The 25,457-nt window shown below is 53.2% G+C and overlaps 2 protein-coding genes across 2 annotated transcripts in view; both read left to right on the top strand.

The window, feature by feature from the left end:
* Positions 1-23,135, top strand: part of MYH11 (myosin heavy chain 11) — an 85,430-nt gene extending 62,295 nt beyond the window's left edge. Inside the window, 22 exon segments of the mRNA XM_049789258.1 lie at positions 1,268-1,376; positions 1,948-2,079; positions 2,190-2,396; positions 3,809-3,946; positions 4,880-5,003; positions 5,168-5,339; positions 8,737-8,949; positions 9,620-9,764; positions 11,890-12,096; positions 12,852-12,956; positions 13,061-13,213; positions 13,547-13,795; positions 14,494-14,706; positions 15,014-15,226; positions 15,359-15,520; positions 16,103-16,231; positions 16,403-16,491; positions 16,806-16,929; positions 17,124-17,332; positions 17,958-18,066; positions 18,160-18,332; positions 22,449-23,135. Of these exon segments, the coding sequence (XP_049645215.1) occupies positions 1,268-1,376; positions 1,948-2,079; positions 2,190-2,396; positions 3,809-3,946; positions 4,880-5,003; positions 5,168-5,339; positions 8,737-8,949; positions 9,620-9,764; positions 11,890-12,096; positions 12,852-12,956; positions 13,061-13,213; positions 13,547-13,795; positions 14,494-14,706; positions 15,014-15,226; positions 15,359-15,520; positions 16,103-16,231; positions 16,403-16,491; positions 16,806-16,929; positions 17,124-17,332; positions 17,958-18,066; positions 18,160-18,332; positions 22,449-22,578 (3,505 nt within the window). The 3' untranslated portion in view covers positions 22,579-23,135.
* EIF4EBP2 (eukaryotic translation initiation factor 4E binding protein 2) overlaps positions 6,572-25,457 on the top strand; it is a 445,368-nt gene continuing 426,482 nt past the window's right edge. The window contains exon 1 of the mRNA XM_049789246.1: positions 6,572-6,577. The gene's annotated coding sequence lies outside the window, so the exon portion shown is untranslated. The remainder of the gene's footprint in view (positions 6,578-25,457) is intronic.

Below are 25,457 nucleotides of genomic sequence, written 5' to 3'. Positions count from 1 at the left end.
TTCCCCAAGGCCCAGCCTCCATATCCTCTCTCTGGGAGAGTCCATGCACTTAGCTGGAGAATCCTGAGAGCTAGCTGGGGACTGAGGCTCTTTCCTGAAAATTGTGCCCCAAAGAGCTTGCCAGGGCTGGAGGTCATTCCAGGCTTTTACACGAAAACTTTTTTTTTTTTTGGTACTTGGGCCATACCCAGTGATGCTCATGAGTTACTCCTGGATCTGCACTCAGAAATCACTCCTGGCTTGGGGGGGGGGGCATATGAGACGCCAGAGGATTGAACTGCAGTCCATCCTGGGTCAGCCGCATGCAAGGCAAACATCCTACCAATGCACCATCGCTCCAGTCCCAAGAGAACAATTTTTAAATCCCTAAATTTCACAATCACAATTCACCCCTTCTTGGGTGTTGGTTGAATGTATCAAAATTAGATCTGGTGTTCAGAGGGCCATTTCCCAGGCACCAGGTGTCCTCTGAGCTGGTTATCAGCAGGAGGTGGAGAGATCTGGGCCCCATCCCTTGTGGATATTGAGAAAGATTCTTGTTGGGTTTGGGGGAGTCAGAACTTTATGGCAACTTTTAAAGTCTTTGGTGGGGGGGTCAGTACTCCGATCCCAGAGCTGTTCAGGGTCAACCGGGGCTCTCTGCCCATGGTGTCTGCTACCATGAAGGACAGATCAGATACTTGCTTACAAGTAAGAACCTAATTTTTTCAAAAGTATGTGCTGCCCGGTGAGCCCCAGATGACCAAGACAGATCCAGGAACAGACCTAGCTTAAGTTTTAGGCTTCACTTGCCTCTAGACTAATGGGGCTCAGTTACCCTTCAGGTGCTGAGAAAAAGGGACACACTCCCCGGGCCTGTTGCTTTAATAAAACCCAGGAGCCCCAAAGCAAAACTGATGGTGGGTGTGGGGCTGAAGGTCTCTAACATACCCAAAAAAGAGAAGCATCACACGTGGACCTAGAAGTAGAAGGAAGCTCAGCTAGTACATGCAGGGACCACTGAAGACTAGGATCATGTGAGTCTTCTTGGGTATGGTCTGACCCAGCATCAAAATCAAGGTGTCCCATGAGCCATGGGGAGAAGACTGTGTCTCCACAAGATTCCAGTGCTTGTGGACAAAAGTCATAGCTCAGGGAAGATGCTCAGAGCTTCCTGAAGCATTGAATCTAAAGAGAGCGAGGACAGACGCCTGTGGACTTCAGTATGCAGCAGGGCAGGCTGCTATGAGCACCCCCAGGTCTTCCCACCACTGTCCCCCCTCCCCAGGGCCTTTACCAAGCGGCAACAGCAGCTGACGGCCATGAAAGTGATCCAGAGGAATTGTGCCGCCTACCTCAAGCTGCGCAACTGGCAGTGGTGGAGACTCTTCACCAAGGTGAGTGCTCCCTCTGCTAAAGTAAGCGTTCCCTCTCCGTCTAGTAATGTGCCCCCTCTTCACTTCCTGTCCATTCATACAAGTGCTCCTAGGTTTTCCCCTCCCCAGCTGGGCTCTTTTCTCCACATGGGGTAATCTCCAGGTGGGATTGAGCAGTGGTCATGGCCACACAGCTTCAGGCTGGAAGGTAAAACTTTCCCAGGATGCTCCTTTGGTCTGAGAGAACCTCCTCCCTCCCCTGCCTCCCATCCTCCCAGGCAGCTGTGTTCCAGCTGCAACTGCCATAGAATTAGGACCTGGAGCATTTCTGTGGCCACTAGAAATGTGGCCACAGCCACGCTTTCAACTCTCCTGTGCACCTTGGCCGCTCCTGTACCACTGTTATGTGGCTTTTGGGTGGAGTCAGGAAAAGGGCTGACTCCTAAGCAATGCTCAGGGCGACTGAGGACCCCTACTCATAGTATTTGGCTGACTGGATGGGTTAAAACTCAGACCACTCAGCACCATGTCCGGCATTGCAATACAGCAGAGCAATGGGTTGACCTATGTTGGCGGGTGTCTGTGCTTGCAGGTCAAGCCCCTGCTCCAAGTCACACGGCAGGAAGAGGAGATGCAAGCCAAGGAGGATGAGCTGCAGAAGATCAAGGAGCGGCAGCAGAAGGCAGAGACAGAGCTCAAAGAGCTGGAACAGAAACACACACAGGTGCCGGGGGCTCGAGTCTGGCCTGGTCGGGGCGTCAGAGGATGTTGGGCTAGGCGGCCAGGCAATGGGGCTGCTCACTGGCCACCTCCCCTCCTGCCCTCTGTGCTTAGCTGTCTGAGGAGAAGAACCAGTTGCAGGAGCAGCTGCAGGCCGAGACAGAGCTATATGCAGAGGCTGAAGAGATGCGTGTCCGCCTGGCAGCTAAGAAGCAGGAGTTGGAGGAGATCCTGCATGAGATGGAGGCCCGCCTGGAGGAGGAGGAGGACCGGGGTCAGCAGCTGCAGGCAGAGAGAAAGAAAATGGCTCAGCAAATGCTGGTAGGCCCTGGGCTCTTCCCATGGCCAGTCACACCTGGCCCTATAGGACAGTTAAAAGCTTAGTTGAACCTTTGCAGGCTCACAGCAGGTGAATTAGAATTAGTGAAGGCCTGTTGTTCCCCTGCCCTGTTTTCAGTTGTCAACACCTTTCTCCTCTTAGCTAGCCCTGGGCAGGGCAATTGTACAGTAGTTACAGTCCAAATTCACCTTTCTCATGAGTAAAATTCATTCTTTTTGCAAATCAAAGTGACTTTCCCAAATTAGAGTGGCTCTTGGCCAGCCAAAATCACTCTGCAAATCAAATCCTGTAAACTCTTGTTGCACAAGGAATTTACCTTTGGAAAATTAAGTTCTTCTTGGGAGGGGAGTCACTTAATAATGTTATTTTGGGGTGATTCTATTCCTGTGTCCAGGCAGTCTGGATGAACTAACACTAGTCATTATCCCTGCAGTGTGACTACTAATGAGGTAAAATATATTTTTGTGGGAAAGTTTGATCTGCAGGAGTGAATTAGTTTGGTAAAAGGGTGGATACAAATACAAAGAAGTGTATTATTTGGAGCTCAAAACCTGTACTGGGTGGAGAATGTTGCAAGTAACCCCAAACAGCCCCAAAGTGGTAGCTTGATCTAGTGGCCCAGGGGCAGATCTGATGTGCCTCGCCTGCCTGTGTCGCGATCATGATGCGGGCGGAAGCTGCAGCCCTCTGGCGCCCTCTGCAGCTCTTACACAGCTCTTACACAGCTGCCGGCAGGCTTCACCCCTCACTCCTGGGACCTTCCCATGGGACTCAGAGTGTCCTCCCAGTGAGGCCACAAGCTGTTGTTCTCAGAGGGAGATATGCTACAGAGACAGACAGAGAGGTCAGAGGCAAGTTTAGAGAACCACAGTTTGACTTTGCTTCTGCAAAGTCAAAAGGGAGCAAAGTCACACCACCTTTGAGTTTGTGGGAGTGCAACCTACCCTCCACTGAATTTGATTTTTCCGAAATCCAGTATGTGCAAATGCACTCAAGCTTCCACTCTATTGCACTGGGGTTTTTTTTCTTTATTGTTTTGGGGGGAAGGTGTTTGGTGCCACACCCAGCAGTGCTCAGGGGTTCCTCCTGGCTCTGTGCTCAGGAATTACTACCCCAGGCAGGCTCGGGAGTCCCTATGGGATGTCAAAGGAATTTAAGCTGGGTTGGTCATGTGCAAGGCAAGTGCCCTCCTTGCTGTGCTATTGCTCTGGCACCCCACTCTGTCCTATCCTTCGTATGAGAAGACTGAGACAGAGGTTTTGCCAAACGAAATGGCTGCCCCCAACCTGGTGTTTTCCAATGAGATGAGGCTACAGAGCCCCAGGTTCAGTCTTTGTGTGAGCCCCCCATGAACAGGTTCTTAGCAAGGCTGCGTGTCTTCTCCCTCATGAAGGATCTGGAGGAACAGCTGGAGGAGGAGGAAGCTGCAAGGCAGAAGCTGCAGCTAGAGAAGGTCACGGCCGAAGCCAAGATCAAGAAACTTGAGGACGAGATGCTTGTGATGGACGACCAGAACAACAAGCTGTCCAAGGCGAGACATGGGGCTCAGGGGCTGTCAAGGACCCCTTGTTAGTCATATGCACAAGGAAGGTTCATGTCCATTATGTGGATGCAGAGAGGCCTTGGATCAGGTCCAGCAGTACTGGCCCCAAGCATGTTTCAGGGGAAGCCCCGGGTTGTGCAAAGGCAAACTAATGTGACTGCTGGTTCTTCTCTCAACCCTGACCTACTATCCTTGACTGAGGGAATTAGGGACCCCTCTCTGGAAAAATGCTCGTGGGATAAGTTGGTCACTCGAGTAGGTCAGCACTTTCCAGGCCCCCTCCTCTCAGCCAGGCCCCACTCGGGCACAGGACACTCACAGTGCAGAGGAACTCTTGCTCCCTTTGGGGCTTGTGCTCTTGGGAGATGGCAACTAGATTGTCAGACAAGTGGCCCTGGGTGTGTGTGGGGGGTGGGGGTGTTTCAGGATCAGGCAAAGGGTGTGGGTGTGGAGCTCAGAAAGTCTTCCTGGAGGAAAGTGGCATAGGTGGAAAACCTAAAAGTGTAAAATGGTTGGGCAGAGAGGTATAAGTCCTGTCTGTGATGAAGAGGAGGAAGAAGAAGAAAAGGGCTACCTGGCTGGGCTGTGAAGCCCAAGGTGGCCCATTTGGGGGAAGTTCTTGTTTAGTAACTGCTCCTTTTTCTTGTGTGCATGGGTTGGTGGGGGCAGTTGGTTCTGGAGCCCAGCAAGGCAGTACCTGGCAGGGCCTGGGAAACTGAGAGGTGCTGAGGACATATTAGGGCTGTACCCTAGGCCTTAGCTGTTAGCCCAAGGAACAACTTTAAGGACTATGAGCTGCATCTCATGACTCAGGGGCTGGGGATCACCTCTCCGTAATTGATTGGAAAACTGCCAAAAGTGAGACCTCAAACCTGGGGGGGCAGAAAAACGACCAACCAGCATGTCTTCCTCCCCCCTAAGGAGCGCAAACTCCTGGAAGAGAGAATCAGCGACCTAACGACAAACCTGGCAGAGGAGGAGGAAAAAGCCAAGAATCTGACCAAGTTGAAGAATAAGCATGAGTCCATGATCTCAGAGCTGGAAGGTGAGGCCACAGGCCAGGAACACATTCAACGGGGATGCCAGGCAGAGCCAAGCTCCATGGTCCATCCTGTCCATGCAGCAGGGCCTCCCCTCAGCCACCCCCAGCTCCCTCCTCCTGGGCGAGTATACCTGACCTTGGCCTCTGATGCCCTGTCATGCCCCCAGTGCGACTGAAGAAAGAGGAGAAGGGCCGGCAGGAGCTGGAGAAGCTGAAGCGGAAGCTGGAGGGTGAGGCCAGTGACTTCCACGAACAGATCCAGGACCTGCAAGCCCAGATCGAGGAACTCAAGATGCAGCTGGCCCGGAAAGAGGAGGAGCTGCAGGCGGCGCTGGCCAGGTAAGGGACCCCAGGGCTCTCCTGTTTTCCCATACTCGAAGGCTCCTCTGTAGCCTCAGATCCTCAGGGGCTTCTGGACTAGGAGTCCAGGTGTCCAGGTGTCCTGGGCAACCCCTGCAGAATGGAACCACTGCTCAGCCCTTTCTGGTTGCAACCCGTGCCTGCCCTCCCCTTTGTGAAGTGTATACTCAGTCCTATCTGTGTCCAGGTGTATCCAAGTTGGTTCCATCAGCATCTCAGACACTCCCAGACACTCAGACATCCAACCTGTCTTGTCTAGCCCCCTTCTTTGTGAACACCAGTCTCTTCCATAACTGGGTTTTTTCTTTTTTTTTGCCACTGGGTGTGGCCCCAAAACCCAATCAATCAATCAATCAATCAAAATAAAACCTAAAGGTTTTATTACAGTGTTTTATTTATTTATTTTATTTATCACAGTGGAGTGTAGTGGTTCTCTTCAGTCTCTGCTTTTATTTTATTTATTTATTTATTTTTATTTTTATTTTTTTTGGTTTTTGGGCCACACCCGGCGGTGCTCAGGGGTTACTCCTGGCTGTCTGCTCAGAAATAGCTCCTGGCAGGCACAGGGGACCATATGGGACACCGGGATTCGAATCAACCACCTTTGGTCCTGGATCGGCTGCTTGCAAGGCAAACGCCGCTGTGCTATCTCTCCGGGCCCTATTTTTTTATTTTTTATATTAAAAAAAAAACCCTTCACCAGTGCAACATTCCCATCACCAATGTCCCAAGTGTCCCTGGGGAGGAAGGACAGTTGTTTTTTTTTTTCAATTATTTTTCTTTCTGAGTTTGGGGACAAATTGAGGGCCTCTCCTTTGCCAGGCAAGTGCCCTGCTGCTGAGCCTAGTGCCAACATCCCCTCAGCTTGGACCCAGACCCTCAGACCCACCAGGCTTTGAAAAGCTCCTTCCCTCCAGGGTCACCCTTTCCTGGCTCTTTGAGGGGCTTGTGCCCCACCTGGGGACATGGCAGTTTCTCTAGCAGCCATTCCCAGAGCTGCCCACTGAGGCCCAACTACTAGGCTTGACCACTGGGTGTCTCTGCAGCTGTGGGGCCCAGTGGCCCAGTATGTCTGTCACCCCAGGTGGCTCTTTCAATAAGGAGTTGGCTGGGGCCTTTGTGACTGTTCACCAGACTGAGGTCGAGCTTCAAGTTCCCCGATCTTTCCTTGTGGTTGATGCTGAAGGATAGTGCCAAGGGATTCAGCCAAGCCCCAGAATTACTCAGGCCTGGCCATGCTCAGAAAACCCCTGCTGCCCTGGGGGCATGTGTATGTGTCGGGTCAGCTTCTGCCCTGAGTCCACCCACTTCTGCTCCCCAACTGACTTTGCCCACCCGCAGGCTCTGCCCTCCCATCTCCTCTTCACCCTGCACAGCCCAAGCAAGGGGCCTGGCCAGCTCCAGGGGCACCAGGAAAGTCTCCCACTCAGGGAGCCCCCCAAGCCCTTCCTGCCTGGAGAACAGTGCTCCTGACCTTCACCTTGACCAGTCACTGCCCTGGCCTTCTCTGCCCCTGTACTCCTCCCCTCCGAGCCTGGCCAGATGCTTTATAGGGCTGCACATTTAGTCACGTTTAGAGCAAAAGGAAGGGACAAGAGAGGGTTTGTGGCTCTTTGGAGCATGATCAATGCCACACCATTGCAGTTGTACCCCATATTTGAAAAAGTTATATGGGCACAATTTTGGGAGGGTTCACATCCGGTGGTGCTTAGGGATTACTCCTAGCTATGTGCTTAGAAATTGCTCCTGGCAGGTTCGGGGGGACTATATGGGATGCCGGGAATAGAATCACTGTCCTTCCTGGGTCAGCCATGTGCAAGGCAAACGCCCGTCTGCTGTGCTATCTCTCCGGTCCCTGGGCACAATTATTTTTTTTTAATTTTATTGATTCATTGACTGACTGTTTTGGGCCACACCCAGTGGAGCTCAGGGGTCACTCCTGGTTCTGCACTCAGAAATCGCCCCTGGAAGGCTGAGGGACCATATGGGATGCTAGGAATCAAACCGGGTTCCTCCCAGGTCGGCCGCATGCAAGGCAAATGCCCTACTGCTGTGCTATCTCTCCGCCCCACCCCTGGCACAATTTTAAAAGGTTTCATATAGGGGCCAGAATGATAGCATAGTGGGGAGGGTACTTGCCTCGCATGTGACTGACCTGGGCTCAATCTCTGGCATCCCATAGGGTCCTCCAATCCTGCCAGGAATAATTTTTGAGTACAGAGCCATGAGTAACCCGAGTGCTGCCGAGTGTGGCCCACGAAGAAACAAACAATTCACATAATGGTCACCTCCCTTTTTTGAGCAAAAACGTTTGGCATAGGGGCCAGAGTGGTGGCGCAAGCAGTAGGGCATTTGCCTTGCACATGCTAACCTAGGATGGACCGCGGTTCGATACCCTGGCATTCATATGGTCCCCCAAGCCAGGAGTTTCTGAGCGAATAGCCAGGAGTAACCCCTGAGTGTTACTAGGTGTGGCCCAATGCCCTCAAAAAAAAGTTTGGCATAAGATGACAATTATATAATGAAATACACTATGAAGGGTATGAGATATATCACAGTGGAAGGACATTTGCCTTGCAAGTGGCCAACTCAAATTCAATCCCTTGGCATCCCAAGGGGTCCCTTGAGCTTGCCAGGCATAATTTCTAAGCACAGAGCTGGGAATATCCTGAGCGCTGCTGTTTGTGGCTCAAAAATAACCGCTCTATAAAACAAACAAAAAAAAAATCATGAGGAAGTGTTTAATGCCCAGAAAGCATCTATTTTTTTTTTTTTTTTTTTGGTTTTTGGGCCACACCCAGCGGTGCTCAGGGGTTACTCCTGGCTGTCTGCTCAGAAATAGCTCCTGGCAGGCACGGGGGACCATATGGGACACCGGGATTTGAACCAACCACCTTTGGTCCTGGATCGGCTGCTTGCAAGGCAAACACCGCTGTGCTATCTCTCCGGGCCCAGAAAGCATCTATTAAGTCTGTGATGCCCAGAGGCATTAAGCTCCTACTGTGAAGGGGACACTTGAACAATCTGATGTTTTACATCCATCCAAACTTATGCATATATGCCTACATGTATACATATGTGCAGCCATACTCAATGCACACAGCCACATGCATGGACATTTCTATAAACAAGTGCACACGGACATACACAGGATAGTATACCCATGCATGCATGTGCAGCCCTCATGCACACACACCAGCATCTGCTTTTCATCACTGACCCGGGCAGTCCAGCTGAGCAAGAAGAGGCCCAAGAGTCTCAGAATAGGGTGGCACAGTTTGACACCCACAGGTGATAAGAAAACAGACACCTTGACACCTCCGCCCCATCCCGGGAGCTTCATTTGGGCTATCTGCGTGTCCTTCCATCCTGGCAGGCTGGACGATGAGATTGCTCAGAAGAACAATGCATTCAAGAAGATCCGCGAGTTGGAGGGGCACATCTCAGACCTACAGGAGGACCTGGACTCGGAGCGTGCAGCCAGGAATAAGGCAGAGAAGCAGAAGCGGGACTTGGGCGAGGAGCTGGAGGCACTCAAGACAGAGCTGGAGGACACACTGGACTCCACGGCTGCTCAGCAAGAGCTAAGGTGAAGGGACCTGAGGGGTGGGAGAAATACGCTACCCAGCAAGACTGAGATGGAGGGTGGGCCCAAGTAGAGGGGACAGTGCCCAATGGTCCCCCTGGAGGAAGACTGGACCCTTCACAAACCTCCAAAGTCTTTTTTAAAAAACATTTATTTAAGGCACATTGGTGGTGGTAGAAGCTTCGGATATAATTTACTGGCTTTGAAAGGAACTGAATTCACTGAATTTGGACAGATATTTCCATTTCCTTAACTGCCATGTAGTGACTAGCCAGTGGCATCTGCCCTGACTCCTATGAGCCCAATTCATTATCTGTATTTTGGGGGTTTTCTTTTTTATTTGGGAGGGAGGATTGATGGGCCACACCCAGTGGTGCTCAGGGGTTATTCCTGGGTTTGCACTCAGGAATCACTCCTGGTGGCCTGAGGAACCACATAGAATGCCAGGGATCGAACCTGGGTCAGGGAAAGAGAAAAGGAGCCATGGTGGGGAGGGCTTGGCACTGAACAAACATTTGGGCAGGAGTTGGCTGCTCGAGAACTGTGCTCTGCATGGGAGCTCTGCTCCTGAGAGTTGGCCTCGGGAAGCCAGGAGAGGTCCATAGAGTCACACAGCCTGGGACGAAGGGAGAGGGGGAGGGAAAGGCACCAGCCCTGTGCTCTCGATGTTCAGGGCCAAGAGGGAGCAGGAGGTGACAGTGCTGAAGAAGGCACTGGACGAGGAGACACGCTCACACGAGGCGCAGGTGCTAGAGATGCGGCAGAAGCACGCACAGGCCGTGGAGGAGGTCACAGAGCAGCTGGAGCAGTTCAAACGGGTGAGGAGGGGCCTGAGATACCCCCAGAGACTGAGTCGACCCCCACATGGCTGTGTCAAACCCTCCAACGGTCCCCCTGAAGAAAGACAGGACCTTTCACAAACCTCCGAAGTTTATAAAACATTTATTTAAGGCACATTGGTGGTGGTGGAAGCTTCTGGTACAATTTGCTGGCTTTAAAAGGAACTGAATTCACTGAATTTGGACCGATATTTCCATTTCCTTAACTGCCATAGTCATGAGCTTTAGTTGCTTTCTAAAGAGACACCAATAGCAGGCTGGAGCGATAGAACAGTGGTAAGGCGTTTGCCTTGCAGGTGGCTGACCCGGGACAAACCTCAGTTTGATTCCCCAGAGTTCCATATGGTCCTCCAAGCCAGGCGCGATTTCTGAGTGCATAGCCAGAAGTAACCCCTGAGTGTCACAGGGTGTAGCCCAAAAAGCCTCCCCCCCCAAAAAAAAAAAAAGAAGAGATACCAATAGGACCAGAGAGAAAGGGTAGTAGTGAGATGTTCACCTTACATACCTCAGCCCCGAAACTCAATATGTTCCCCTGAGCACCACCAGGAGTGATGATCCCTGAGCAGAGCCAGGAGGAAGCACCGAGCACTGTCCTATCAAGCACAAAACTCTCCCATCACCCCTTCTCTAGAAAAATAAAAAAAGAAATGCCAAGTACAATACAGGTAGTACAAAAGTTAAGGCACCCTGATTTAATCCCTGGAACAGCATGGCTCCCAAGCACCAATGGAAAGATTCCTAAATAGAGCTGGGGGATTTCCAAGAACCAGTGGATGTACCCTGAACGCCTCTCCTGAAAAATAAATAAGAAATATTAGTGGAGCCCGAGTCATAGCACAGCAGAGAGGGCGTTTGCTTTGTATGTAGCCAACCTGGATTTTATCCCCAGCGCCTCATATGTTCCCCCTGAGCACCATCAAGAATGATCTCTGGGCCAGAGAGATAGCATGGAGGTAGAGTGTTTGCCTTGCATGCAGAAGTACAGTGGTTCAAATCCCGGCATCCCATATAGTCCTCCGAGCCTGCCAGGAGTGATTTCTAAGCGCAAAGCCAGGAGTAACTTCTGAGTGCTGCTGGGTGTGACCCAAAAACAAACAAACAAGCAAAAGTGATCCCTGACCAGAGCCAGGAGTCAGTTCTGAACACAGCTGGATGTCGCTGGGAGAGACTCCTCAGGTGGAGCAGTTTCCAAGTGGGGTGGCCCAGGACACCCCCACACCACATGCTTCCTAGAGCCCTGTGCTGTCACAGTGACCCTAGCTACTGCCAGGCACAGCCCCCAACCAAAGAAACAAAGAGAAGTGGGTAGATGTGTGATATTTATCAAAATATTCTTTTTTTTTTTTTGGTTTTTGGGTCACACCCGGCGGTGCTCAGGGGTTACTCCTGGCTGTCTGCTCAGAAATAGCTCCTGGCAGGCACGGGGGACCATATGGGACACCGGGATTCGAACCAACCACCTTTGGTCCTGGATCGGCTGCTTGCAAGGCAAACGCCGCTGTGCTAGCTCTCCAGGCTCATCAAAATATTCTCAATATTTAAAAAAAATTGGGGGGTGGTCACACCTAGCAGTGCTCAGGGGTAACTGACTGCACTCAGGAATCACTCCTGGTGGGTTTGGGGAACCATATGCGATGTCTGGATCAAATCCAGGTCATCCATGTGCAAGGCAAATGCCCTTGTTGCTGTGCTATTGCTCTGACCTCTCTTATTTATTTATATTTTGGTTTTTGGGCCACACCCAGTGACACTCAGGGGTTACTCCTGGCTATGCACTCAGAAATTGCTCTTGGCTTGGGGGCCATATGGATGCCGGGGGGGATTGAACTGTGGTCCGTCCTGGGTTAGCATGTGCAAGGCAAATGCCCTACCACTTGCGCCACCGCTCTGGCCCCTCTTATTGCTTTTTTTTTTTTTTTTAAATGGGCCTCATGGGAAATGCCAGCAGTCCATAGGGTGCTATCTGCCACCTCCAACCCTCAGACCCAAGTCTGAGAGGGCCCCTCCCCACCTTGTGTTGGGCATCAGAGGCACCCAGAAAGAGACCCTGGGCTCTTCGCCACAGCCACAGCTGACACCTCCTCCCTGCCCCCTGTGTGGCCAGGCCAAAGCCAACCTAGACAAGACCAAGCAGACACTGGAGAAGGAGAACGCAGACCTGGCAGGTGAGCTGCGAGCACTGGGCCAGGCCAAGCAGGAGGTGGAACATAAGAAGAAGAAGCTGGAGGTGCAGCTGCAGGAGCTACAGAACAAGTGCAGCGATGGCGAGCGGGTGCGAGCCGAGCTCAATGATAAGGCACACAAGCTGCAGGTGAGGCACAGGCACCGACTCGTTTCTCCCACAGCATCCTACAAAACCTCCCCCGTGCCTCCAAGTTCACCCAGAGTCTGCTGGGATTTGGGGTCCATGTCTCATCATGAGACAGGGGCTCTCCGGGGCGTGAGGGACTTGTGCCCAGGGAAGCAGATCGAGGGAGCTGGAAGGCACCTCTGGGGAAGATTCCTTTCCTGCTGTGACTGCCTTGGCATCTCTTTGGTCTCAGCTGTGTCGACACCAGCTTGACTGTCCCTGACCATGGCTGGGATAAATTCTGAATGTGTCCATGCCAGGGACAAGGGACAGGAGGGTTTTGCTGTCTGGTCCAAGGCCACATGCAGCGGGCCTGTCTCTGCTTGTCCTGACAGTTCAGCAGTGACTGGGCTGCCTAAGGGGCTCAGGGGCTGCACTAAAGGCAAAGAGAGCAGCAAAGATGCTTCGGGAGCCTTTAGTATCCATCTTTGGTTCTGTCCATCAGGTGGGTGAAATGGCTGAGGAAGAGCAAAGTCCAGGCACCCTGGCAGCCTTGTGTCCAACTGAAGGGGGGCATGAGGCAGATACTGTAGGTTCCTTCCAGAGAAACCAAATTCCAGAGTGGGCAAACCATGAGGGTTCCTAAACCAGGGTCCCCACTTGCTGGCTGGACAATTCCCTGGGTGGCCCCGATCCAGTCTTCAGGCTCCATAATGGAAAAACGGGTTGGAGATTTCTGCTAACTGGGGCCTTGTTTCCCGCTTCCTGCACCCCAGAATGAAGTGGAGAGTGTCACAGGGCTGCTCAGTGAGGCCGAGGGGAAGGCCATCAAGCTGGCCAAGGATGTGGCATCCCTTGGGTCTCAGCTCCAGGACACACAGGTGGGTATCCCAGCTGGCACTCTGGGGAGAGGGTAACAGTCAACTGCCTTCCCTGGGGCTGAGCTCCTGGAACCTATAGTCACCTTCTATTCCCCTGAATGCAGGAGCTGCTTCAGGAGGAGACGAGGCAGAAACTCAACGTGTCCACCAAGCTGCGGCAGCTGGAGGATGAGCGGAACAGCCTCCAGGAGCAGCTGGATGAGGAGACGGAGGCTAAACAGAACTTGGAGCGCCACATCTCGACCCTCAACATCCAGGTGCGGCCCGTCCACCCGCCTCTCAAATCTAGCACAGGCCAGGCCACTGACTACCTTTCTGCTGGGCTTCTTTCCTCCGGGAGCTGCGTGTGTGTGTGTGTGTGTGTGTGTGTGTGTGTGTGTGTGTACACGCGTGTTGTGTGTATGCTTCCCCCTGGGAGCTGCATGAATGTGTGTATTACGTGTATGCTTCCCCCCAAGAGCTGCATGTGTGTGTAGGTGTGTGTGTGTGTGTGTGTGTGTGTGTACGTGCACAAGGGTGGTCTGCTCCAGGATGTGGGGGCTGTAGTCTCCACAGTGCTTCCCCCAGCCCTTTGACTTGTCTGTTCCCAGCTCTCTGACTCCAAGAAGAAGCTGCAGGACTTCGCCTTCACCGTGGAAGCCCTGGAGGAGGGCAAGAAGAGGTTCCAGAAGGAGATCGAAGGCCTCACCCAGCAGTATGAAGAAAAGGCAGCCGCCTATGACAAGCTGGAGAAGACCAAGAACAGGCTTCAGCAGGAGCTGGACGACCTGGTGGTTGACTTGGACAACCAGCGGCAGCTGGTGTCCAACCTGGAGAAGAAGCAGAAGAAGTTTGACCAGGTGTGGGGGTGGGAAAGGGAGGGACCAGGAGACACTAGGATTCAGCAGTCAGGGTGAGGAGCGTGGGAGAGTGATGCTGAGGGGCTGAGACTGAACTCGGTCTGTGCCTCACTGGACATGTTCTGAGCCTGTGGATCCTTTCTTTTAGAGTTTCTACTCTTGGGGCTGGAGCAATATAGCAGAGCAGGAAGGGCATTCACCTTGCACATAGATGACCCGAGTTTGATCCCCAGCATCCCATTTATCCCCAGCATCCCATATGGTCCCCTGAGCACTGTCAGGAGTGACTTCCAAGTGCAGAACCATAAGTAAGCCCAGGACATCGTTGGGTGTGGCCCCAAAACAAAACAAAAAGTTTCTGCCCTTTCAGGCCAGACAGTACAGTAAGTAGGAAGGGAGCTAGCCTTGCATATGGCCCATTTAAGGTGTCCTGAGATCTGCCAGGAGTGATCCCCAGCACAGAGACAGGAGTAAGTACTGAGCACTACTGGATGTGGCCCTAAAACCAACCAATAAAACAGTTCCTACCCTTTTGACACCCCTTTCCCTTACTATTTCCCTAACCTTGAAGGCACCCCAAATGCAATCACACAGACGTTTCTAGGCAAGAAAGAATCCCACCAGGCCTATCTTTCGGGTACATTAACCAAAGAAGTGGGGCGCAGGCCAACCGCTCTCCCCTGCTGCTCTGTTGACAGCTGCTGGCCGAGGAGAAGAACATTTCTTCCAAATATGCCGATGAGAGGGACCGGGCTGAGGCGGAAGCCCGGGAGAAGGAAACCAAGGCACTATCGCTTGCACGGGCCCTGGAGGAAGCCTTGGAGGCCAAGGAGGAGCTGGAGAGGACCAACAAGATGCTCAAGGCCGAGATGGAGGATCTGGTCAGCTCCAAGGACGACGTGGGCAAGAACGTAAGTTGCAGGGCTCGAGCACAGTATAGCCAAGAAGGCACTTGACTTGCATGCAGCTGACCCAGGATCAATCCCTGGTATCCCATATAGACCCCCAAGCACCGCCAGGAATGATTCCTGAGAGCCAGGAGTAAGCCTTGAGCACTACTGGGTGTGGACCCAAAAAGAAAATAAAATACAAAAGGATATAAGTTGCTCTCACCCCAACTCTCCTGTCATGCAGTACAGGAGATGGTGGGTATGGGGAGGTCAGGGTGTCCAAGTGTGGGGCCACCCAGTTCTCAGGGCCCCTACTCTCCTGCGGAAGGTCCATGAGCTAGAGAAGTCCAAGAGGGCCCTGGAGAACCAGGTGGAGGAGATGAAGACACAGCTGGAGGAGCTGGAGGACGAGCTGCAGGCTGCCGAGGACGCAAAGCTGCGTCTAGAGGTGAACATGCAGGCGCTCAAGGGCCAGTTTGAGCGTGACCTGCAGGCACGGGATGAGCAGAATGAAGAAAAGCGACGGCAGATGCAGCGGCAGGTGAGCGGCAAAGAGGGTGTGCAAGGGCAGTGCTGTCTTTCCTGTCCTTCTCCCACGCTATATGTGTGGAGAGATGGCTTGGTAGAGGTGGGGAGGCCTGGCCTGGCCTCACACAGTCCCCTGCTCATGCAGCTGCACGAGTACGAGACAGAGCTAGAAGATGAGCGGAAGCAGCGGGCCCTGGCGGTGGCCGCCAAGAAAAAGTTGGAAGGGGACCTCAAGGATCTGGAGCTGCAGGCAGACTCGGCCACTAAAGGCCGGGAAGAAGCCATCAAGCAGCTGCGGAAGTTGCAGGTGGGTGCAGGGAGCTTAGGGGCGTCAGGGGCTCTCCAAGGGCTGGAGTGCAGACATGCCGCACTGCATGGTGGTGGTGGTGGTGGTGGTGGGGTAAACAGAACAAACTGCATGGGCTGCTGAGAGTGCAGGAGCAATGGGGCTGTGGGGCAACCTGGCAGGCACCTAGTCCAGACACTGACTAGGACTATTTCCACTGAGGGTCAGAGCAGTCCTTCCACTGTATGTTGGGTTGCATGTCTGTGTATATGTGGAAATATGTCTGTGTGCACCAGGAACTATGTTGGTGAATTTTTGTAAATGTGTTTGTCTATTGAGAAGTGTGTGTAAATATATATGAACACCAAGAAATGTACGTGTCGGGAAATGTGTGTAAATGTGCATGTCAGGAAATATGTGTGGACCAGGAAGTGTGTGTAAATGCATGTGTCGGGAAATATGTATAAATGTGCATGTTGGGAAGCATGTGTGAATGTGTGTATATTGGGTAGGGTGTGTCAATGTGTTTACACCAGGATGTGGGAGTGTGTGTGTGTGTGTGTGTGGGGTCATGTCTCAGCTAGCTACCCCTCTGCCCTGCAGGCCCAGATGAAGGACTTCCAGAGGGAGCTGGAAGATGCACGCGCCTCCCGGGAGGAGATCTTCGCCACGGCCAAGGAGAACGAGAAGAAAGCCAAGAGCTTGGAGGCCGACCTCATGCAGCTGCAGGAGGTGCCTCAGATGGGAGCCCCGCTTGGCTGGTTCCCCACACATGGTGCTCCATTCTGCACCCCAAGCCCTGGGGAGGGAAAAGCACTGCCTTCTCTGCTTACTCTTGTGAAGCATCCCTGAGCTCAGCAGCCTGCCCAGGATGCAGACGCCCCATTTTTGTCCTCCCTGCAGGACCTGGCAGCAGCCGAGCGGGCTCGCAAGCAGGCTGACCTGGAGAAGGAGGAGCTAGCTGAGGAGCTAGCCAACAGCGTGTCGGGGAGGTATGGGGGCAGCTCGGGTGAGGGAGCCCAGTTCTGATGGGGTGGCCAGTTCGGAGGGTCCATCTCAGTGTGTTCCCTGAGTTTGGGACAGGACACGTAGGGCCTTAAGGGGCCTCATGTTCCACAGGTGTGTGTGTGGCCATTTTTCTTGTGTTTCCCTAAACCTGGGAACCTCAGGTAGGAAAAAGTGCTGGACCTACCCACCAGTCCCTCTCAGCGCCCTGCACCCTCATCTCTGCTATGAAGACACCACACCCTCTGCTGAGACCCCAGAGAAAGGGGTTCACTCAGCCGTGGCCATGTCTTTCTCCCAGGAACACACTTCAGGACGACAAGCGGCGCCTAGAGGCTCGGATCGCACAGCTGGAGGAGGAGCTGGAGGAAGAACAAGGAAACATGGAGGCCATGAGTGACCGTGCACGGAAGGCCGGCCAGCAGGTGGGAAGAGGCAACACCCAGAGGTATGGGGAAGGAGGATGCCTGGGGGTCGGTGTGGCTCCCTCTCTGGCAACATTACATGTGGCATGCCAACATACGAGGGGACTTTGGTGGCCCCTTTAGTAGCCTGAGTCTTATGGCATCACTGGGAATCTGCGTGGCCCAGCTCAAGCCTTCCACCCCACCACCCCCAGGCTGAGCAGCTCAGCAATGAGCTGGCCACGGAGCGCAGTGCAGCCCAGAAGAATGAGAGTGCACGGCAGCAGCTGGAGCGGCAGAACAAGGAGCTTCGGAGTAAACTGCAAGAGATGGAGAGTGCCGTCAAGTCCAAGTTCAAGGCCACCATTGCCTCGCTGGAGGCCAAGGTCGCGCAGCTAGAGGAGCAGCTAGACCAGGAGGCCAGGTAACCCTGGGAAGGTGGGGGCCCAGCCCCATCCAGCTGTGACACAAGCTCAGGGGACCCCATGAGGCTGCAGGGTGGGACAGTCTCCTACCCCACTGTGAGGGCTATGTCTGGCATGCCTGACTGAGGGCAGAGCAGTAGCTCTCTGCGGGACCTGCAGGGACATGAGCTGGGGCCGTGACAGGGACCCACCGGCCTCTGCAGGTGTCTGCATCAATACATGATGGGGAAGTCTAATTTTGCATAGACAGATGTGGTTGGGGGTGTCTCTGGGGCCAGACCCAAGGACCCCCATTCTTTCCTCCGGGTGGCTTTGCAAGCCCCTACATCTGGTTCCATGGGTCCTGGGACTCCATCCCCAACCTTGGGGGCAAATCCACAGCCTTTTAAGTGGTTGATGACACATTAGCCATTACAGCCACTCCCTGACAGCCATAACTACATGTCTTATCAGCAGCCAATAGGGGGTCAGAACTGAAAGCCTGTGGTGTGGAGTGCCGAGGGGGTAGCCTCAGGAGTTCCTCCTTCCCTCGGACCAAATAATCCTCTGACTCCCTGGTAATTCTTGGGACAAACCCAATTGGGACCCACAGGAATCAGTCCTCTCCCCTTATCCTCCACACAGAGAAAAGCAGGCAGTGGCCAAGTCACTGAAGCAGAAGGACAAGAAGCTGAAGGAGGTGATGCTGCAGGTAGAGGACGAGCGCAAGGTGGCTGAGCAGTACAAGGAGCAGGTGGGTCAGACCCTCTGTCACCTCCCTGCCATCACCACCACCATCACCACCATCACCTCCCTCACTGTCACCCCCACTGCGCTTCCCTGACAGGCTGAGAAAGGGAATGTGCGGGTCAGACAACTCAAGAGGCAGTTGGAGGAGGCGGAGGAGGAGTCACAACGCATCAACGCCAACCGCAGGAAGCTGCAGAGGGAGCTGGATGAAGCCACTGAGAGCAACGAGGCCATGGGCCGAGAGGTGACGGCGCTCAAGAGCAAGCTCAGGTGAGCCTCGTGTCCGGGTCCCAGCCTGTTCTCTCACTGCCAGACAGTGTTCCCATTTGTGGTTCTCTGCCAGACACTGCCATGCCATGTTCTCTGCTGAACACTGCTGCCTCTCATCCCCTGCTCTCTGCTAGACACTGCTGCACCCCCGTTTCCCCCACCACTGCTGATTTGGGGGACATTACAGGAGAATCTGTGGCTCCATGACAACCAAAACCACCAGAAAAAAAAATCCCAGTCCCACTCTTAAGGGAACCCCTCCTCTCCCATGCCCCATTTCAGGCAGGAAAGTGGGGATTTCCAGCTCACAGAAACCTGCTCTGCACCCTGTACCCTCTCAGCCCACACCTGACCCTCCTACTCCCATACCCTGCACACACCCAAAGCCCATGGCAGGTGGGAACCAAGCTAGGGGTGCGAGTTGGCAGTTCCCCTCTCAGTGAATCCTGTGGCTCTATAGTGCACATACTAGAGGCAACACGGGTGGCCCAGGGAGTTAGGGAGGGGCTGGTCAGATGTGGACTCCCCCTTCTTCCTGCCTGGCCCCGTTCCCTTACCCCAACCCTGAATGTAGAGCACAGTGGGGAGGGCATTTGCCTTGTGCATGACCAACCTAGGTGGATCTCCAGCAATCCATAGGATCCTTTGAGTATTGGATAAGGACACTGGATAAGCCAGGATAGGCCCTAAACACTGCTGATCGAAATTTAAAAAATGAAACCACACTAACCACACAGAAATGCTTCCCTATTCCTTGCCCACGTCTCTCATGGTGCCAGTCTGGGCTAGGCCCTCCCTACACCTGCTCTGGGTCACTCTGCAGTTTGCCCCAGAGACGGAGGCCTCACCTCCCTGAACCCCAACCTCAGGGTTGGTCTTTACCACATACAAGCCCAGTCCAGAGGCTCCATGGATCTTCTCCCCAGGACATCCTCAGCACCCCTTTCCAACCTCAGAACCAAATGCCTTCCACCTCTTTCTTGGATTCCAGACAGTCACGGTAGAAGGCAGTCACAGGGACACCAAACCTTCCCCCAGTCCTTCTCTCAGTGCTTCCCAGCAGTCAACAGGGACAAGGAAATACATCTCTGAGCCAGTCAGTACCCCTAACCTTACAGGAATGAGGACTTCAGCAGAGGGGGTGAGAGAGGGATAGAAAGTAACCTGGAGAGTCTGGAGCAATAGCACAGTGAGGGTTAGGGGCGCTTGCCATGCACTAGGCCGACCCAGGTTCTATCCCTGGCATCCCATATGGTCCCGAGCCTAAGAGTGATTTCTGAGTGCAGAGCTAGGAGTAACCCCTGAGCAATGCCAGGTGTGCCCAAAAACAAGAAAAAAGAAAAGTAGCTTGGAAAGTGGCAGAACCTGAGGATTGTGGGAAGGACCCTGCCCTGGCCAGGTTGGACCAGTTCAACCTTGGCTCCTGCCTGCATATGGCTGGCCTAAACTAGAACACTGCTTAGGGACCCCTGGGGAAGGAGTGTCCCCCACCATATAAGGACTTGGCTGCAGCTTTAAGAAGACCGTGGGAAGCTGCTTTCATAGTGGAACCCCCAGAATGACTCAGGCCCTCATCAGAGGCTGATGGGTGGAGGGGACAAGCACCGGAAGCTCCCACCCTTGGCTGTTTGCGCCACTTCTGCACACTGAAAAGGAGGATTTTCACAGCACACACAGCATCCCAAGGGCTCTGCAGGACAGCTGGTCCTCCTGGGAGTGCCCCAGCATACTCATGGCTATTCCCTGTGTGTGCAGGTGCATGTATGTGTGTGAGCTCTGGACTGTAGCACCTTCTGTCCTTTTCAGATAAGCACAAACCAAATCCAAAAACTGGGCTTTGTGTGTGTGTGGCTTGGCAGCTGCACTCAGCCTTTGGGAACAAGCAACGGTCACATGGAACCCCACCCCCACTGCTCACAGGCCGATCATGCAGTGGTCTCCTCCTCCAGCCCACTCCAGAGGAGCAGGAAGGAGGCGGCAGGGAGAGTGGGGACCACTGGGGCTCTTCCCAAGGGTTCCAGGAGGGGACACAGGTGTGGGCTGTGCCTCCCCTGGGCAGGTCCACATAAAAGCAGGTGGTGACCCAGGGCTCAGAAGGGCCCCCAGCTGGAAGTTTGCACGAGGTCTCTTTATTTTGTATCTTGTGTGGGTAAGGCCCCCTGCACTTCTTCCTCTGGTGAGGATGAGCTGCAGTGTGGATGGTAACGGTGGGGGGTGTCTCTCTATTTCAGAGGCCCCCCCACCCAGGAAGCTCCGCAGTGACTGCCCAGGTACCCTGCCACTGCTGCACGGCTTGTGTGCTGGCACTCACTGTTTCCCACCTCCCGGGGCCCCTTGGCAAATCTACTCGAGATTTTTCCTTCCAAATTTGAAGGATCAGAGAGCTCTGGGATGATGGCTGGAAAAATTTGAACCATTCCAGACCCATTTTCCTTCTCTCTCTGGCTCTCAAACCTTGTCAGGGCACTGTCTCTCCTGGCCCCTGCACAGTGATTTGCCAGGCTGTGTCTAGGGTGGGGAGCTGGTTCTCACCTATGTGAGTGGGAAAGGGGTTTCTGCTACCCGGTTGGACTCCCCATCTCCTGCTCCCTGCTCCCCACACTGCTGAATGGGCAGGACTCACTCCAGATGAAATATGTCTGGGGCTTCCATCTTGGCTGGTCAGGCTGCCAACTTAACAAACCAAACAAACAGCCAAAGAACTAACAAACAGATCACACTGGCGCAGCACTTTGTTCACTCCCAGGGACCTCACACAACCTCTGCTTTCACCCTGGGCTCAGGCAGGTGCTGGGCAGTGGGAGATAAAAGCAGAACTCAGGGGTCTGCCTGCATCCCAGGGTGGGGTTGGAGGCAGCTCCTGGGCATGCTGACACTGGGGAACAAGGGCACGAGGCCACCTGCTCCCCTGGCACCAACACGTTTTTCTTTGGTGAAGGAGACATCTGGGGCCTGGATTGCCTTTCTTCTTCTTCCTCCTCCTCTTCTTTCTCCTCCACTTCCTCCCCTCCTCCTCTGGAGCCTGGAATGTGGTCCAAATCTCTCCTGGAGAAGCTCAGCTTTCCTAGCGCTCAGAGTGAGCTGGGCAATGCCACGGCAACACCAAGACACAGGCTATGAAGGGGCCTCCTGCATGTTCTCTGGCTTCCTTGGAAGAGCCGGGTACCAGGGCTGGCTGGAGGTTGTCTTCCCTCAGTGGTTCCTTTTCTACTAATGGGGTTGGGGATGATCCCTGACTTCCTTCCCTCTGGCCTGCTGGGTGACAGGGCTCTGCATGCTTAGATGTTCTACAATGAGCTGGCCAGTCCATTGAGGCAGGACACCAGGACCCTGCAGCAGGCAAGATGGCAGACAAACCTTCCAGATGGGGGGTTGGGACTGGAGCAATTGCAGTGGGAAGGGCACTAATCTTGCACAGCCAAGCTGGGTTTGATCCCCAGCATCCCACATGGTCCCTGAGAACCACCAGTAGTGAGCCCTAAGCATCACTGGATGTGCCCCCCTCTAAACAAAATACCAAATAGGGTCCCTATCACCATCCCAGTATGCACCCAACCTTTGCACCTTGAGCATGGCAGGGCTGACCTCGGTGGCAGTGGAGATGGGGTCAATTAGAGCAGAGATAAAGGGCCTCAGGCCCTAGTCATTGGGTGACTTAACCTCTTCACCAGATACTCCTGGCACACGTGGTGAGGCAGATGCAGTGATGCTGGCCCCTCAGAGCAGGGTTGTGGGCTTGTCTTTGAGCAGAAAGCCCATATCCTCCTGTCGTGCAAACAATCACCTTGACCCTCACAAAACTATCAACCAAAACACCCAAGATCTTCCCTCATATTCCCCCTTGAAGGCTACAGGAGCTGATCCCCATGAGTCAGGAGAGGGCCCATCTGGCCTCTATCTCTGGAGGCTTGAACCCAGGGCCTTGTTCACACAAGGTACATCCTCAAGTTGACCTTTGCTCAGGCAGCTAATCTGACTCCAAAAACCCCATATACCGCCAGCCCCAACCCAGGGGGGGCCTCAATACCATCCCCATTTTTAGGGCTGTTTGTTATGAACTCCCTGCTGAGCTGGCATTCACGTTCTGGGAACCTCCTGTTTCCCTCAAACCCACAGACGCGGCAATGAGCCCTCCCTGGTGTCAAGAAGATCAGGGGGCCGGCGAGTGATGGAGAATGCAGATGGCTCAGATGAAGAGCTGGATGGCAGGGACTCGGACTTCAACGGCACCAAAGCCAGCGATTAGCCTTGCCTACTCACCCTCCAAGCCGCCTGGGACCCCGACCCTGTTCCCAAACTCCAAACCTCACTGACACCCGCGCTCACACTGACTTCAGAACACACTGCCCTGTGTCTGGGGTGACTATGTGCGTTGTGAAGGTTGTGCCGAGAGGGGAAGAAAACAAGCATCAACAAACCCCACCCCAGCCAGGAACACACTGCCCGTCCCCATTTCAACAAAGTGCACCCTGTTCTGGAGTTGAGACATCTGCGGTATTACTGGCAACTTAAGTTTATGTGAAATGGGGAGAAATAGGCACCCAAAGGGGGAGCTCCTCACTCCCTGGCCATCCCTGCCTTGCTGACTTGATCCTATGGCTTCCTGAACGCCCAAGCTCCTTTTGTCGGTGACTCTCCCTCCACCCCCGCTTCCCTCTCTTGGTTCCACACCTCTGACTACACAGTTCCCATGTGCCTTCAGGAGATGCTCCTCCCTGGAGGGAAGGGCATCCCCACCATGTTCGAGGCAGGAGGAATGTACCCAGAGCACAGCGACAATAAACAGCTCCAGAGGCACCACAATTGGCTCCCCGTGTTTCCAGCGCCTTCTGTGGGGTCCATGCCCAGGCCTGGCTCCTTTGCTCCACGATGACTCAGTGGCTCATTGCTGAGTCCTGGGCATTAGCTTGCCTGCTTGCGGGGGGGGGGGGGTGATCTCCCCATGGCCTGGGAGGATCCTGCAACTGGCAGTGGGTATAGGGTAGTGGGGTGCTGGCTACTTCCACTGAGCCACACCCCAGGGTTTATGGCCTGAGTCTTGGTTAGGACACAAGGCTGGTACAGAGATGCCCCCCCCCCCCATGGACTGCAGTGCAGAACTTATCCAGGTGAGGTCCCAGGTCTATCCTGGGACTGCAAGGTCACCTGAGCATCACCATACTGATGGTCTGCAAAATCACTGCTGGGCGTAAACATAGATCCATCTGGGGCCAGAGAGATAGCATGGAGGTAAGGCATTTGCCTTGCATGCAGAAGATCGGTGGTTCAAATCCCTGAGCTTGCCAGGAGCAATTTCTGAGCGTAGAGCCAGGAGTAACGCCTGAGCACTGCCGGGCGTGACCCCCCCCCCAAAAAAAAAAAAACCCAAACAAACATGGATCCATCTGGGTCCCCCTGGGTTAAGTCTCCTCAGGAGGCGCTGCCACCACTCCTGAGCACTGCTGGGAGTTCCACCTCACCCCCCCCCCCCCAATTCAGCACTCTCTTCCCAACAAAGGCCAGAAAGGGGAATGAGATTGGTAGCACAGGAGGTAGGCCAGAAATGATTCAGAGCCAGGAGTCAGCCCTGAGCATCACTGGGTGAGGCCAATTCCAAAATTCTGCCTACTCCCTCCAAAGAATATGGGATTTTTGACAAGGCCAGTCTGGGGGTCAGTCCTTAAGAGAAATCACTGTAACCCACCCTCCAGAATCAACAAAGCCTTTGAATTTCCTGCCCTAAATTTCAAGGGTTAGCATAGGATTTTCTTCCTTTAGCTTGGTAATTAGGGCTATTAGGGATTAGTTGATTCTCCAAAAGCACCTATCCATCTTACTTCTGATTTTCCAGGCACTATATAGGGTAATAATAGTTTGACAATCACTTCTCCTCTGAATGTCCAGATCTCTGGCACTGTTAGGACCATAATAAGAGTCTGAGTCTATTATTCCCAACTGAACAATATGCCTTTGAGAGTCAAACTACTGCTTCCTATAATCAAACCAACTGTGTCTGAGGAATGGGCCCTTTATTATCCCACTTCTCAACTTATAAGGACATTGGCCTGGAGTAATCTTTCTCAGGGCATGGAATATCAAGTGTTGAGATCATTTATGCAACAGTGTTTTCTTGGGCTGAACAGGAAAGCATAATTGTTGGTGGAAGGGGTCCCTGATTTTGAGGGGTCAGGGACTGGACCCTTTGCTAGTTCCCCTGCACAGGCTTGAGGAGGGGGCAAGAGAGCAGTATTGGAAAGCAATCTGCAATTTTTACCCTAATATCCAGGCTTCCCACAATAGAAACAGCGGATCTGAGTCCTCGGGGCTGTTTTGACCATCCCCCTGGTAGTTTGCAATGAGATGCAAAGGTGTAAAATAATCTTCGGACAAGTGGAATCCTCTGCCACATCCAGGACAAAGTCCAGGTTTCCTTACTTTAACTTATTCCCCTGATTTCTCAATAACCTTATGAGCAGTCTGATCCTTCATTTGTAATGTAAGAGCATCTTGTAACCTACCTATGATTTCTGTATAGGGCTAAGAGCTACCCTGGGTTATTCTGAAGTAACTTCCAGCATATTATTCTAATGTATCAATTCACTCCCAAGTCATTAACAAAATGTTCTTGACAATATCCAAAACATCATGGGGTAATTCTGCCTGCTTTTGTGCATTAAAAAATTCATTTCTTCCCCTCCCATCAGCAGCTCATAAGACAATGTAACTCCTATACCACCTTAGTGATATTATCTGGCTTTGCCTTAACTCCCTCATCTTTTTTTTTTTTTGGTTTTTGGTTTTTGGGCCACACCCAGCGTTGCTCAGGGCTTACTCCTGGCTGTCTGCTCAGAAATAGCTCCTGGCAGGCACGGGGGACCATATGGGACAACGGGATTCGAACCAACCACCTTTGGTCCTAGATAGGCTGCTTGCAAGGCAAACGCCGCTGTGCTATCTCTCCAGGCCCAACTCCCTCATCTTAAAACATTTTCCATTGCACACTGTTGAGGAGTACTTACACATACCTTAACTATTGTCTGAAAATCGTGAAGAGTCCAAGGTCCTTTTTCACACCAAAACTGAATTAAGTTGAACACATGTTGAAATTGAGCCATATTCAGAATGTGATTACCTGATTCATATCTA

The sequence above is a fragment of the Suncus etruscus genome, chromosome 15 (genome assembly GCF_024139225.1).
Source record: "Suncus etruscus isolate mSunEtr1 chromosome 15, mSunEtr1.pri.cur, whole genome shotgun sequence".
Lineage (NCBI taxonomy): Eukaryota > Metazoa > Chordata > Mammalia > Eulipotyphla > Soricidae > Suncus > Suncus etruscus.
The sequence above is the reverse complement of the archived record's forward strand: the minus strand, read 5'-3'. Positions and strand labels throughout refer to the sequence as shown.